Source organism: Herpailurus yagouaroundi, unplaced genomic scaffold, assembly GCF_014898765.1.
Source record: "Herpailurus yagouaroundi ecotype Mexico unplaced genomic scaffold, PumYag 189, whole genome shotgun sequence".
NCBI lineage: Eukaryota > Metazoa > Chordata > Mammalia > Carnivora > Felidae > Herpailurus > Herpailurus yagouaroundi.
Genome location: NW_024412420.1, coordinates 6,681,673 through 6,697,725, shown reverse-complemented (window position 1 = coordinate 6,697,725; position 16,053 = coordinate 6,681,673). Strand labels below are relative to the sequence as shown.

At 37.0% G+C, this 16,053-nt stretch overlaps 1 protein-coding gene across 5 annotated transcripts in view; it reads left to right on the top strand.

The window, feature by feature from the left end:
• STXBP4 (syntaxin binding protein 4) overlaps nt 1-16,053 on the top strand; it is a 179,138-nt gene that overhangs the window by 17,644 nt on the left and 145,441 nt on the right. For 4 of the 5 annotated variants that reach the window (XR_005797464.1, XM_040497083.1, XM_040497085.1 and 1 more), the window contains 4 exons: nt 2,145-2,277; nt 11,761-11,867; nt 12,053-12,272; nt 13,254-13,332. Coding sequence is in view for 4 of the 5 variants with exons in the window: in XM_040497083.1 (XP_040353017.1) it covers nt 2,145-2,277; nt 11,761-11,867; nt 12,053-12,272; nt 13,254-13,332 (539 nt within the window). In the remaining variant the exon portion in view is untranslated. The remainder of the gene's footprint in view (nt 1-2,144; nt 2,278-11,760; nt 11,868-12,052; nt 12,273-13,253; nt 13,333-16,053) is intronic. The other variant, XM_040497084.1, reaches the window with a different exon arrangement.

The following is a 16,053-nucleotide window of genomic DNA, read 5'->3' as shown; positions in this document are numbered from 1 at the left end:
CTGGGATTAAAGTTGAGCAGCAGAACTATTTCTAATAGCTAAGAAAAAGTAAATAATACAAAATTTTAACATAAGGGAGTTGTAACATAAGCTCCTGGCAAGTAAATGCTGTACAAAATACAGAAATTCTGTTGACAATTAGAAAAAGAGGGATCCTTTACTGAAGCAGTAATATATGGTGGAGATTATGAGTATCCCCCATTGAAGGAAATTTGCATTTGGAGGGTTTAAGAGGTTATACGAGGTACCTAATGAGGTACCTTAATTCCCCCTCTCCCTCCTCTCTCTCAATTCTAGGCTTCATTCTTTTATGCCTTTATAACCTAATATTCCATCAAAAGTGGGCTGAGCTTCTGAAATCTGTAACAGTGAAACATTGTGGACCTAGTCCCTTCTGCCTCTTTTTCTAGCTAATTGACTGTTGCCCTAGTAACCAGAGAGGCCATCCAACACCAGAGCTTAATTCTGTATAATGCAACCCTGAACAATGTCCTGTGTACAGAGCAAAATATTCAAAAGCAGGAAGGCTTATAAGGTTTTGTGGGGTTTTTTTGTATTTTAATTTTTTTCCTCCTGTCTTTTTTATTATTTAACTTTTGAATACATGCTTTCTTAAAGATATAGTTAGAATTCTTGTGGCAGAAGATAAGAAAGCTTTTTCTAAAAACTGTAATCATATTTAAGATACGAGGCACCTTTTTTAATACCAGTTTCAGTTTTTTTGATATGTGTGAAGATAGCTCCAATATTCATCACTGGCTTTAATACGACCACGAAGCATATCTTATGCCACATTTTGCCTCTAGAGTAACACAAACTGGGTTTCTATTGCTGTTCTCCAGCTTTATAACCTTAGACCACCAAGTTAACCTTCCCAGACTTTGGTGCTCTCAGAAAAATGAGGGTAATAATCTTAGGAGTTGTATAAATGCTAAGTTGAATAGCATAGTGTATGTATATTGCTTAGCACAACCCCAGTTACATCATATGTAAGCAGGCAGCCCTAAGCCTTATTTGAAACTATGTTCAAGCCCTCTTTGACCAATAAAAGTCTCCGCTCTGACTGGAGTGTTCAGAAACACAATTTGAGGGTATGCCTTTTATAGAATTCTTTTGACAGTTCCTTCTTTTCTTTTTCTAAAAAAATTTTTTAGTATTTATTTATTTTTTGAGAGACAGAGAGAGCAAGTGGGGTAGGGGCAGAGGGAGGGGAAGACACTGAATCTGAAGCAGACTGCGGGCTCCGAGCTGTCAGCACAGAGCCCAATGTGGGGTTCAAACTCATCAACTGCAAGATCACGACTTTAACTGAAGTCAGATGCTTAACTGCCTGAGCCACTCAGGCGCCCCTCCTTCTTTTCTAATGTCATTGTTCTTAACGTTTGACAGAAATTACGGATGAGCATGTGCTTTCTATCAGAAAATACTCTTCTGGGGCGCCTGGGTGGCGCAGTCTGTTAGGCGTCTGACTTCAGCCAGGTCACGATCTCGCGGTCCGTGAGTTCGAGCCCCGCGTCGGGCTCTGGGCTGATGGCTCAGAGCCTGGAGCCTGTTTCCGATTCTGTGTCTCACTCTCTCTCTGCCCCTCCCCCGTTCATGCTCTGTCTCTCTCTCTGTCCCAAAAATAAATAAACGTTCAGAAAATACTCTTCTGAAATTAAAAAGATAAACTTTTCTTTATGATATTCAAATGGAGGTCATATTTATTTTGCTTTAAATGACTGCCAACATGTCTTTTAAAAAGTCACTTACCTAACTCAATAAAATCTTTAATTTTGGGATTGATCCCTCAGTGTAGTCTAAGAAGCCAGCTAAAAAGGGAAATCTGTTCAGTTACCTTTAATAAACCTTTAAATATATTTAAATTATATGTTGAAGGTATTTTTCTTCCTTCTACAACAGAGAAATAAGCACTATTGCTGTAATTTCTTCTATGGTTTGTTTTTATAGAAAAAAAATACTACAGGTAACAGAATCCATTTGATTGTTTTCCTATCATCATACTTTTCTAAATGTCGTTACTGGTATGTACTGAGTACATGGGGTTATCTAGATCTAAGAATTTGATTTAACAAGTAGTTTGAAGAAAAAGTGGGCATAGATCCTCTAAGCTAACCTGTGAGTGCTAATTTACTTTATCTTAGGGATCCTGCCTTTCAGATGATCACAGTTACCAAGGAAACGGGCCTTGGTCTGAAGATCCTTGGAGGAATTAACCGGAATGAAGGCCCCTTGGTATATATTCAGGAAATTATTCCTGGAGGAGACTGTTACAAGGTAAAAATTAAAATAAAAATAATATTTCACCAAAAACCAAACCTACTAGTGGTGAGGTTTGTTTTCCTACTACATCAGTAAATTTTTAGTATTAATTGAATGTCCCCGGTGACTATTTCTCAGTGAAAGATCTTGTAAGAACTGGAAGATAGGCCTTTACCTTCAAGGAGCTTTAACCTAACAAATAAATAGGAAGTAAACATGAAATAAATTGGAAAATAACAAATTTGAGAATCTTTTTTTTTTTTTTTTAACGTTTATTTATTTTTGAGAGAGAGAGAGAGAGAGAGACAGTCTGCGAGCAGGGGAGGGGCAGAGAGAGGGAGACACAGAATCTAAAGCAGGCTCCAGGCTCTGAGCTGTCAGCATAGAGCCCAACACGGGGCTTCAACTCACAAATGGTGAGATCATTAGCTGAAGTCAGACACTTAACCAACTGAGCCACCCAGGTGCCCCCAGACTTCAAACTCTTAACTAAAGGTTATATATTTTTAATAATATACTATTTAACTCTTATCCAAAGTCTGATTTTGAGAAATTGTATTTGAAGGCATGTTATCTCTCCACTGCTGAATTTGGATTAAGTCAGATCACTTAAACTGGAAGTACCTTCATATTTAGCCTCTCCTAAATGCAAAATATACAAACTCAGCATGTAAATTCTGCTCATCTCTGAATTTGCAGTAATTCTTGTTTAGTTTGTTATTTATATCATGCATTAGTTGCCCACATGAGAAATTAGATTTAGATTTAAGACCAGAAAATATCTTTTTTTCTTTTTTTACAAATTAGAAAGCCTTACTCCCCTCTTTGTTATAAGAAATATATAAATCATGATTTCCTTTTTGCTCTGGTTGCTAGAAAGCTCAGATCCACATTTGAAGTACAATATCAACAACTTAGTTAACAAACTAGTTATTATATTTTCATTTTCATTCCTCCTGAATTTCATTTGCCATATCTGTTTTACTAATGTGATTCTGTCTTTTGTTGAAAATTGCCTGCAGTCCTTTTTGGAGAGATATAGGATATAAAGAATTTCATAAAATAATTGTATTAACAGCAAGCTATAAAGCATGAGAAAGGATCCTTTTAACATTAAGTTTATTCATATTGTTGTTCTTTTAGTTATTTTGATTCAATAAATAGTCCTGCCCTTACCTCCACCCTCACCCCAAACATTTGTTTAGCAAGTAGTTTATCTAGGCAACTGGATTTTTATTCCCCTTGTTAGGAAAAAAAAATTAGTTTCGCCAATAATTTCGAAATTAGTAGAAATGATTTCAATTGTTTCAAGCTTGTTGAGATAATAGGATACACTTACCATGTTGTAAGTGCTATATAATAAATTTAGGATATATAATAATACAGACTTTTAGCTATTGAATTTAAATTGTTAACCAAATAAAGTTTACTTAAATACTAAAGTGTTTAACAAATTCAAACAAAAAATAAAATTAGTCTTGTAAGAATTGAGGTGTTTATGACTGCTTTAGTTGAGGGACGTGTGTGTGTGTGTGTGTGTGTGTGTGTGTGTGTGTGTGTTCACTATAGCCAAGTTATTTCTTAGACCACGCTTCATACAATGTAATGATAGATCATGGTATCTAACAAGTGATAAAAATTTGCTATTATGATACGTATCAGTTTGTGCTTTTTTATTCCAATGAAACATATTTATAGTTAAAATAATAAAGGGATAACATGCTGAGGGACACTTAATCTGCTATCAGTGGTAGCAGACTGGGAAATTAAATACTTTCTCTTACTGGTTTTTCTTAGAATTTCATTGTTTAGAAGGCTATCAAAAAGTAGTCATTTAATGGACTATATTCTATATTTACCACTAGAGAGCAGCACAGAGTTATTAATGTTCCTTGACAGTATCTGGTCAAGTCCAAAGGAAGAAAACAGCCAAAACAGAGAAAAGTGGAGACAGAGAAGAATAAATACACTTGCAATGCTCACACTCATTTTTGTATACTTCCTCAAGATGGAGAGTTACGTGCATATTTATTCTGCAAATACAAATTGGTGCAGTTTTATTTTTAAATGTTTTTATTAATAATAGCATTTACTGTGTTCCAAATACTGTTAGGCATGTTAATAAATTTCTAATCTGTGCAAAATTTCTGCATAGTAGATGCATTCATACAATAGGAAACACAGGTTCATAAGATTATCCTTATTAAGTTGCTGAACTGAGCACCTTCATATTTTTAAATGCATATGAGTGCTTTCACTTGCTCTAATTATAATATTCTGTTGTTTGAGAATTACAGTATAGGTAATCCCCAAGCTTATAGATGGATTATATTGCATTTATATTCCCAAACTTCATATGTTAGAGGGCTATTGGAACTCAGAAGAAATCTTTAATCACAGCTGCCTGAACCCTCACCCCCACCCCCTTACACATGCATGAATGTTTTCCTACTGGGAAATACAAAATACAGTACTGGTTCCGTAACCAAAATACCATGTTTCTTTGAAAAACATATTCAAACTTGGGGCATCTTGACAATTTTTCCGTTGCAATAGAAGGAAAGATTCTTCCAGCTCAAAGTGTTAGAGACAGCCTATAGGATGAGATTAGATGTACCTAGGTACTGAGGAAATATGAGAACTCCAAGGCCCTTTTCACCCCACCAGCCAGTTCCATATCAGTCTGGAGTCTTTAGTGTTCAATCTTAGACCTTTTTCTGGCTGAGATACTCCTTTGAGCTTCATACTCACATGTCCAATTGCTTGGTCAGCATTTCCACTTGGATCTCCTTAAGGCATCTCAAACTCACTGTAGTTGAGGCAAGACTCATGATAGTCACACCATACCCTCATCTGGCCATCTCTTCCCAAAGAGAGCTTCTTCCTCTGTTCCCAAACTTGATGAATGACACCTTCCAGTTGTATCAAGTTAGAAAACCTAACAGCAGCCTAACTACTTCCTCTCCCTTAACATTCATCCCCAGTTTTATCAGCACATGCTGTTGACTTTTTTGCTCTCTAAATATCACTTGAGCCCATCAGTCTTCTTGATCTCCACCACCAGCACATAGCTTTTAATCAGATCTCACAATAGCTTTGTCTGCTTTTATGCACCATGCCTATTTCCTCCCCAGCCTATCTTACTAATATTCAGTTGCCTGTATCACGTGACTTCTGCCCTCTATTTCTCTGGCTTTCCATCTTTATGCTTCCAGAGCGGTATTTTTTCAGTTTCCTGAAGTTCTTTCTCATATGCTGTACCCTCTGACTCAGAACACACCCTTGCTGCCGCCGCCATGACTTCCAAATATCTATTCAAAGACTAATTCCTGAGGAATGTGTTCTCGGTGCCCTCCAGTTTAGGCCAGGTCTTTTTTCCAATATGTGCTCCTAGATCCTGTTTCTTTCCTGAGATATCACCGATCTCAGTTTGTAAACACACATCCATATCTGTACTTATTTTATCAACTCTGTCTGAACCACAAGACAGTATGTTTCCTAGGTGGGAGGATTCTATCTGGTTTTATTCACAATAATATCCTTAGTCCCCAAAGTGATGCCTGGCATAAACTAATTGCTCAGTTAATATTTATGAATGAATGATCCCTTAGTCATTCTGTCATGTTTCTGCCTGTTCCCCATTCCCCTGCCACCATCTGGCTCCATACCAAGTCCCCTTCTTCCCTTGTCCTTTGCGTTATATTCTGGACACAAACTTTCTTTGAAGTTTTCACATGTTTTTGCTTCTTTGTTTTTCTAATAGTGTAAGGAAAGCAGGCAGTGATCAAAAGCTTTTCTTCAAACCTGATACTACATTTCATATATCATTTAACTGATTCTAAGACCTATATTAAAGCACATACATATAAACTCTATGAGATGAGTCTTACAGTCAATTTCATAGTGTAATTGGCAGCATTTTCTTCTCTTAGTGCTGTGTAAAATAATGGCCATCTTACAGTCAATGTCATCTTAAATTTGATAAATTCAGGACCTTTTTTTTTTTTTTAAGTCAAATCCTGTAGGTAAAGACAGCGATCACACAGATGTAGATACTAATGGTTAAGTCATTGTTCACAGAGGATCGAAGTAGGACATATTTATCTTTCAGAGGAAGTCTGTTTTCAGAATGTGCTGATCCTAACCATGGAACTCGGACCAAGGCCTCTGGATGACATAGTGTCTAGAAGCCAGTCCCATCAGTGGAAGCTAATGGGAAGTAGCAACCCAAGAGGGTTCACTTTACAAGTCATTCTTTTCTCTTTTGCCATTATTACTACTGTCTGAGCCACCTTAATTTTCTCAGACTGTTTTCTGGCCCTGATTAATTTATTGTGGGCTTATTGTGTACGTGGCTGGGGGAAACAACCATGAAAAGGACATGGTTCTGGCCAACTGAAAAAAATCAGGGCTGCTAGTTTGGAAGTCGCTGGATTAATGTGCTCTAATAGGAGAGAAAAAGCTATGTGGACAAATAGGGACAGCACAAAGTAAGTGTAATTACTGAGATAAGTAAAAGTGCTTTTGGGGAGAGAGGAACAGATAAGTAATTCCAGGCGATTGGGGCAAACTTATCTCAGAGCAAATGTTTGTACTTGGCAGTGAAGTTTAAGTGCCAGTTCATCAGGTGGAGAAGTGGTGGGGTAGGTGGTGTGAACAACATTTTCTGAGAATAGATTGAAGAATTTGTATGCTGAGGAGGGAAGGTGGATGGTGAGGCTGGAGAAAGTAGATTGTAGGTAGTTTGTTGTGCTGAGTCTGGGAAGCTAAGGAATTTCAACTTTTCCTACCCATGGGCAGCCTTTAAAGGTTCTTAATTTGAGGAGTAAATAGGATTAAATTTGCTATCAATGCGAAAATTACAACAGGCATGGAATTCTGATTCAACTCACCTTTATATGACACCTACAGTGCGCTAGAATTTCATCTATGTTACTTAATTACTAATAGCAACCTTGTGTGACAGGTATTTATCTCCACTTTACAGCTAAGAAAATGGAATCTCATAGAGATTAAGCGTCTTGCCTAAATTCATATTAGTAACTGGCAGTAAAAGAAGTTGACAGTTTCTGAAAGTAATGGGAAAAGAACGGGAAGTCTTGCAGGAGGCCTTCCTTAGTATTCAGGAATCAGGAGTTAGTTAAATCAGAGTCAGGCTGATGGTTTCTGATAACATGGTAACATGTTATTTAGAAAACTATATAATGGTTATTGTAAATGAACAGTGCTGGTGGTTTTTAACAGAAGTGTCTAAATGGTCAGGGATATGTTATGACTTCAACATCTTTGTAAATGTCAATGCAAAAGAATGCAGACCCTGAAGGTGGGCATGTGAAAGGGCTTGGCGCCTTGCCTGGCGCCTTATGCAGTTGCTCAGTAACTGCTGAATCAGAACCCAGACAGTGTGGAAGAGGCCTCAGCATGTCCCCGAAGTTAGTATCTTCACATATACATTAATCCAACTGGGGCAAGATTCGCTGGTTTTGAATGCCAGACTTTTACGGAAATAGCTGTGTTTTAGTTTGCAGGTTCTGACTTTTAAACAGGTTCAGCAATTCACATGATCAGCTAAGATCTTATTCTAGGAGGCAAAGAAAAAAAAAAACGCTGTAAATACTTTTTAGTGAAGGAAAAAATATATATAAACACCAAAAGCTGCAGTTAGAGGGCATTATTCTTCCTCCCTTTTCTGACTCTTGTCCTGATGGAAAATGCTACTTCGGTACCTCAGTGTGCTTTAATATAAGATACATTAAATTGTGTTCATGGGAGCTTTTCCCTCTGTACTGCTAATAGTGTACAGTCTGAGAGGAAAATGTGGAAGATAGCAGGTCTGCTGAAACCCTGTTGCCTACCTGGTTTTTTTAATGTTGATTTGTTTATTTCTTTGAGAGAGAGAATGCGCGAGCACACTAACAGGGGAGGGGCAGGGGCGGGGGGGCAGAGGATCTGAAGCAGGCCCTGTGCTGACAGCAGAGAGCCCAATGCAGGGCTCAAACTCACGAACCGTGAGATCATGACCTGAGCAGACACTTAACCAACTGAGCCACCCAGGTGCCCCCACCTATGTGTTTTCAGTAGCCTTTTCCTCTGCAACCCTGACAGCCAGCTGTGGTCCATATAAGATACGTGGATACGGGAGCTCCCTCCAACAATTTTTAATTCAGATCTATGTTTTTTGTGGATTACCTCTTGTGCCTCTCCCAGCCCCCTTCCCATCTTTCACTCTCTCTCTCTCTCTATTTGTTTATCAACATCTAGCTAGCAAGTTGTAGAGCTCAAATTAGCATTCGGGTCTATCCGGCTGCCATACCTCCTGCTCTTTCCTCTTCTGTCCACTGTGTCTGAAGGCCCCTGCCCAAATGGAAGAACTGCCATCTGACAGTATGTACTGTCTGCCACCCTGATTCTAAAAAGTCCTTTTTTTCCTTGTCAGTGTCCTTTAATTTTTTTTAATGTTTTTTTTTTATTTTTGAGAGAGAGAGACAGAGCTTGAGCAGGGGAGGGACAGAGAGAGAGAGAGAGGGAGACATAGAATCCGAAGTAGGCTCCAGGCTCCAAGCTGTCAGTGCAGAGCCCGACGTGGGGCTCGAACTCACAAACCGTGAGATCGTGACCTGAGCTGAAGTCAGACGCTTAACCGACTGAGCCACCCAGATACCCCTCCTTGTTGGTGTCCTTGAAAGCTTTGCTCCAGTGAAACAGCTTTCTTCTGTCTACGTTTTCCCCTTTTCTCTCCCTAAATTGTTGCCAGACTTTGTGATACAAGTCAATAGTAGTATAGCCATTAAATTTTAGTTGTAATCTACCTTACTGAACTGATTCCAATAAAGAGCTGTTTTGTAGATTCCAAATGGCCTAGGGCTGGATTTAATAATGACATTTATTTAATTTCACTTACTTATTAATTTATTTTTAAATTAGATTAAAAATTTCTCTATTTGACCCTTACTTCCAATATAGAACTGGAATATAAAACCAAAACATAATTCAGCTAGCTAAACACATTGTTGGGGCAGATATTATGAGCTCCTTTTTATTTGGGGGGGATGGAGAATTTCTTTTCTTTTTGATGATGTGACATTTGACACATATAAATGGAGCATAAAAATAGAATGAACACCTATGAATCTGCTTAGAGTTCACTTAGAGTTACTTAGACTTAAGAAGTAGAAAATTTTAGGTACTACTCAGGCTTCCTGTGTCCATTCCCTGATCACATTCCCCACCCTTCCTCCTGGAAATAAGTACTCTAGAATTTTGTTTATTCTCCCCCATTATTAGCCTTATCTTTTTGCCTGTGGCAGAAAGGTTGTTTTTCTTGTTTGTTACTGTTTCATCTTAACCCTGGGTAGATAGCTGTTCTAAAACAAAAATTTAGCATATTAAATTATAAGCTAATGTACATAACTGTCTAAGTATGTCTGGATAGAGTTGATTTACATGCATATGTAACCAAAGTCTGTAATAAGGTTTGGGCCCAGGCAACTACAGAACTGTGTTTATAAAATCTTATAAAACAAGCTCTTTTGTTTTACTGAATATGTAGTATCCTTCTGGTAGGTACTTTGCTTTGTCTTTTCCAGCATTACTATTGTGTTTTACTCCTCATACATTTGTCAATAGAAGGGGGGAAAAATCACTTGTCAATATAGCACTTGTGTTGTGTTCTCTGACTTTGCTAGTTATATTTATAAAATTGAAAATTTCAAATTTTATGTATTTTAAAATCAAATTTTTTTTAGTTTAATTTTTTGAGTAATGTTCAGAATTTAGAAGAGTTGTAGAGTCATGCATTTAGGTTATAGTGTCTTTTACATAGTATTTGAAATGACATTTCCATAAAATTTTTTGATAAATATTTTATATTTATTTATTTTCCTATGTACTTAGTATTCAGTGTAAGAGGTAGCACTTGGTATCTTTTTTTTTAATTTTGTTTAATGTTTATTTCTGAGAGAGAGAGAGAGAGAGAGAGAGAGAGAGAGAGAGAGCACGTGCAAACAGGGGAGGGGCAGAGAGAGAGGGAGACACAGAATCCAAAGCAGGCTCCAGGCTCCGAGCTATTGGCACAGAGCCCGATGAGAGGCTCGAACTCACAGATCGCAAGATCATGACCTGATCTGAAGTCAGATGCTCAACTGACTGAGCCACCCAGGTGCCTCACTAAATATCTTTTTAAAAAACATCAACAAAAAAAATAGCTATTGTTATTTAGTAGTGAAGTAACTATAGATTACCATTATTATATATAATGAAGTTCAGATTGAAGATCAGTTAGTTTTCCAAGGAATATATCTTAGAATATATCGTAGATAAGACTTTGAAGGGAGATATTTCCTTGAATTTGTAGAACTTAATTAAATGCCATTAGGGTGAAAATCTAGCTCTTTTAACCATATAAGCTTCTTCCCTCATTACAGAAATATTGCCTTCTATCTTTGAGAATAATTGAGACATGTCTTAGGAGCTGAAAATGAAAAGAGCTCATTCTTCTTTTCCAGTTTGAATTAAGGAAAAGGACAGGTAAAGACTGAGAAACTTAAATTAAATTAAATGAAATCTTGTCATCAGTAGGCTCTGTTCTTATCCAGTTAGGCTAGTTATAGCCAGAGCTGGGTCTTAGCAGACAATGCAAGGCAGCCGGTTAGAAGTGGTCATCCTTAGTAGGACATGAGTAAAGCTGGATATACAACCAGCTAGACCTGCATCACAGGAGTTATGACGGATCCAGTAAAGAGCTGAAATATGGGTAGGATCAATCTAACTAAGATCCTTGACTGAATTTTTAGAAGTCTTACTGCGGAGGGGCGCCTGGATGGCTCAGTGGGCTAAACGTCTGACTTGGGCTCAGGTCATTATCTCCCAGTCCATGGGTTCGAGCCCTGCATCAGGCTCTGTGCTGACAGCTCACAGCCTGGAGCCTGTTTGGGATTCCATGTCTCCCTCTCTCTCTGCCCTTCCCCCACCCATGCTCTGTCTGTCACTCTCAAAAATAAAGAAACATTAAAAAAAATTTTTTTTTAAATCTTACTATGGAATGAATCTTACCAATTTGGTGGGATGAGAGATGCAGGAATGCTCAGAAACTAAAGTGAATGAGTCTTGCACTCTGAAATATTCTAGAATTATTTCACTGTATCACAGAGTCAGAGCTGTATCTGTCTCATACGTAGTACCAAGCTTTTAAAACAGGTCTTTTCCTGGTGTGCCAGGCAGGCTGTGTCTTAATCTAGGCATATATGTATTCATGTATGTCTTCAGGATTCTTTAGTGTGCAAATTTAGCCTGTGTATGCACGAACCATTCCATTTCATCCACATGTAGGCAAACTAGCTAAAAATTTTTGCTATTGAGGTTCTTTGTCCAGTATTTTCTTTTCACTCTTTTTTTAAGAGACTGTTGACTAAAATTTTTCTTTGGTTTGGTTACATCAGTTTTTTTTTTTTTTTAAACCATCATTATTAGTTTCTTTATATATATTACTTTTTTCGTTAGGATGGACGTTTGAAGCCAGGAGATCAACTTGTCTCAATAAACAGGGAATCTATGATTGGTGTATCCTTTGAAGAAGCAAAAAGCATAATTACTAGAGCCAAGTTAAGGTAACTCTCCTATCCATAAAGTAGAATGAGTTTTTTAACATGTCTTCTCAAAAATAGTAATTTAAGAGACTTAAATACTTTAGACCCTAAAAGAAGTATATTTTCATAATATTTGAAACATTATCTTAAAATTCAGGTGTGCATTTCCATAACCTATCCATAAAGTTATTGCTTTTTAATGCTAGGTCAGAATCTGCTTGGGAGATAGCCTTCATAAGACAAAAATCGGATGGCAGTCATCTAGAAAATCCATCTTGTACATCCCTTTTACAAGCTTCAGGAGAATATGGACCGCAAGCCTCAACATTTAGCCTTCTTCCTTCTCCCCCTGAAATACTAATTCCAAAGACCTCATCTACTCCCCAAACTACAGATACCATTTTATCTTCTTTTAGGAGAAATCAGGTAATCTTACATTTCTCTGTATATTTCTCCGGTCTGTATATTTTTACATTTGTTACATACACATAGAATTATAATTTCGGCAATGCAGTTTATTAACATTTTGGTATTCACTTGAAAGATCTTTCCTTTTTTTCCTGCTTAAGAATTTTATGCTGTGCCGTGTCTATAATACAGTTTTTCAAGTCAGTGTGTCTTTGGTTCAGAAAGTCAAGATCAGGGAGGGCCTTGCAAAGATATGCCTAGATAGCACTCAAAACTGTGTTAGGCATGTCATATTTATTTTCAGAAAGTGTCTAATGGTTTCTTGTTATTCCTATTTTCTGCTTGACTGAAGACAGGCAGTCTACCTTTTTGTTCTTAGCTTATTCTCCTGCACAGTGAGACAGTAATCCTGATTACCCAGTGTAGGTGGATATGGTTCCCTCACGTGTGTATGCTAATACCTAGTTCACCCCAGTAGAATCACACAGAAGGAGGAGTTTCTACATCAAAATCAGCAGTTAATTACTAATTGCTGCAGTGCCCTAACAAATCAAAGTTAAAACAAATAGAGCATATACTCTTAAATTCCATGTTAGCTATAGAACAAAATAGGAAACTCAGGTAGGTTTTCAATCAATGGAATAAAATTCATCAAAGGTAATTTCAGTTTCAAGTGCCTGCTAATAAGATGCAGAGTGTAAGATTATCTGTCAGCCTCTTCTACTTTTTTTATTTGGGGTTATAATACCTTTCCAAAGATAAGGTACATGGCCTTATGTTTTGTTGTCCTTGGACAGCATAGAGCTGAAAGCAGTTGTTACCTTTAATTCTGAAATGCTTTGCTTGAAGATAAATATACCAAAATTTTAGAGATTTCATATTTTTTGGACCACAGCTTTAATCTTATAAACCATTCTTTTTATGTTAACATGAGCTTCTAGTCTGGTCTTTGACCTACTTTAGAAAATGACATTTTATATTCTTCCTTTTCTTTCATAGATAAAAACTGGATACAAGAAAACAGAACAGACTCCAATTACTTCTTCAGAAAACAGCCCTACGGATATGTCTAATACAGGTAAATGCACATTTAATTCCTCTTTACTGTTACTTCTTTCAATTACTCTTTCTCAACGAGGAGTACATAATGTGACTTAATAGACTTTAAAGAAGGGTGCATTATGCCCTTTTTCCTTCAATGAATAAAAGAGTAAAATGAATGTATTGTGCAGTGGTCCTTGTTAGATTATGATTTTTATTAGAAATTTTCCTTAACAAAGAGTTGAAATTTTAAGATGCATTATCATAACGGTGTCTGTGAAGCTGTAATAACCAATGGACTGTTGAAACCAAATAATGTAAACTCACCTTTAAATCAAGATTAGGCTGCCTTGTCCTTTTAGTGAAATACTGATGAGGTTTATTAAACCCACCTTTAAGAGATATTATAGATAGGAGCATAGCTTAAGAAATATGTTTTTTAAGAAGAGATTATTATAGATGTAAGTTAGAAAGAACGTCAATGTTATGAATTGAATATTATTGCTTATGATTACCATAAAATGATTTACTGACTTTTTAAAACAATAAAGTATTAACTGTGTAACCTACATAAGAAAAGAATTTTTATCAAACTGTAAAGTATCTGTTAGTGGCTGAGATATCAAGAAAAAAAAAGCCTTCCTTTTAAATTATCTCCAAAAATTAAGTACTACAACAACAATCAAAAAGCCATGCTTATAGAAGGGAAATTTTAATTACATATGTTAAAATTATAATGCAAACTGTTACCTGTATATTTTAATTTTTAATGGCATTAATCTAGATCAAAATTGTAAAATAAGGACAAGTTAGTATAAATTATATAGTATGATAGTCCACTTGGGCTACTGTAACAAAATACCAAGACTGGTTGGCTTATCAACAACAGACATTTATTTCTAACAGTTCTGGGGGCTTGAAGTCCAGGATTATGGTGTTGGCAGGGTCCTGGTAAGAGCCTTCTTCAGGTTGCAGGCTTACCTTCATGTCCTCATGTGGGGAGGGAGTAGGAAAGCCTGTGGGATCTCTTTTATAAGAACACTAATCCCATCCATGAGTTCCTCTCTTATGACCTAAGGCCCCATCTCCTAATGCCATCATCTTTGAGGGTTAGGGTTTCAACATGTGAATGTGGGGAGGACACAAACATTCAGACCACACAGCACACAGGCACCACACTTAACAGGAACTTAAAGCGGATTCCATAGTGGTTTCCTCTGATTTGGAGCAGTATTTACCAGTGGGTCGGCAGCAGTCTTTAGCCATAAATTATATGCCTTTTTACTGGGTGGAGTCTGTTGACTCTTAGAAACTTTATTAGTATTATCCCCTTAATGTAATTAATTTCTATTCTCTGGATATATTGTTTTTTCTCATGTGAGAAAAAAAAAAAGATAAATGAAAAAAACAAACGATGGTGAGGATACATTTATATAACATGTTTTTAATTTTGAAAGTAATTGAGGGGCAGCTGGATGGCTCAGTTGGTTAAGCATCTGAGTTCAGCTCAGGTCATGATCTCACGGCTTATGAGTTCGAGCCCCACATCTATCTCTGTGCTGACAGCTCAGAGCCTGGAAACTGCTTGGGATTCTGTGTGTCTCTCTCTCTTACCCTCCCCTGCTCACGCTCTGTCTCTCTCTCTCTCTCTAAAATAAAATAAACATTAAAACAAACAAAAAAAGAAAGTAATTGAACTACTCAATGCCTTTCAGTCTTTTATTAATTCAAGAAGCATTTACTGAGTATGTCCTGTATGTAGAAAACACAGTTCAGTAGGAATTATGAAGGAATTAGCATATTTTCCATGAACTATTTAATAGTCTATGGTGAAATAAAACATGGAGTTAAAAAAAAAAAACTTTCATTATTCAGATTAGAACATATATACGTATGTGTCTATTTTATTGAATAACTGCTGTTTGCAGTGTTCTTTGTTAACTGGAGCAGGATGTGAGTGGTCTTCATGCTCAGAGGAACATACTGTTTTGTCACAAACAGTGCAAAGACATGAAGGAAGTGGATTGAGGAGAGAAATGGCCTGAGCGTGGTGTAGGGAAGGCACAGGTTCTGAATGCAAATGTCAAACCCAGACGTTCATGTCTTTGCTCCTAAATTATCAGCTGTGTGACTTTGAAATAGTCGACTAGTGGGTCTTTATGAGTTAATACTCCTGTGTGAAATCATGCACATCAGGCACTTAGCACTGTAATTGGTACATAGCATATGCTCAGTAAAGTTTGCTGTTACTAATATTACAGAACCCACAGACTAAGGTGTAGCTCAGATAATATTCCAGGGCATGTTTTTAGAGCAGAAGCAAAAGCTCCCATCCTTTAATTCAATTCTGCATCCTCCCGCCACCCCCTAAAACTAGTACATAGTAAAGGATTTGTCACAACATGCAGAAATTTCTTAGCAAAAATCAGACATCATCCAGATCTTGAAAGAAGTGGTAAACATCATTCGATGGATGAAGGAGATCATCCCAAGTGAAGAGGTACCATGAGCAATAGTAAAGAACTAAGGACCAGCTGGGTGTCAGATGATCCTAGGAGGCAGATCTGATTAGAGGAAAGGGATCCCAGAGCGATGAATAAAATGAAGTAAATTTGCATCAGTGACTAAAATAGGCAATACCATATTTTGTAATAGAAAAATGATTTAATGAAAAATACATTTGAGTGAGTAAGCTGTATGAAAAGTAAATATTAAAATGCAATTAAAACAGAACAGTTTCCGGGGCGCCTGGGTGGCG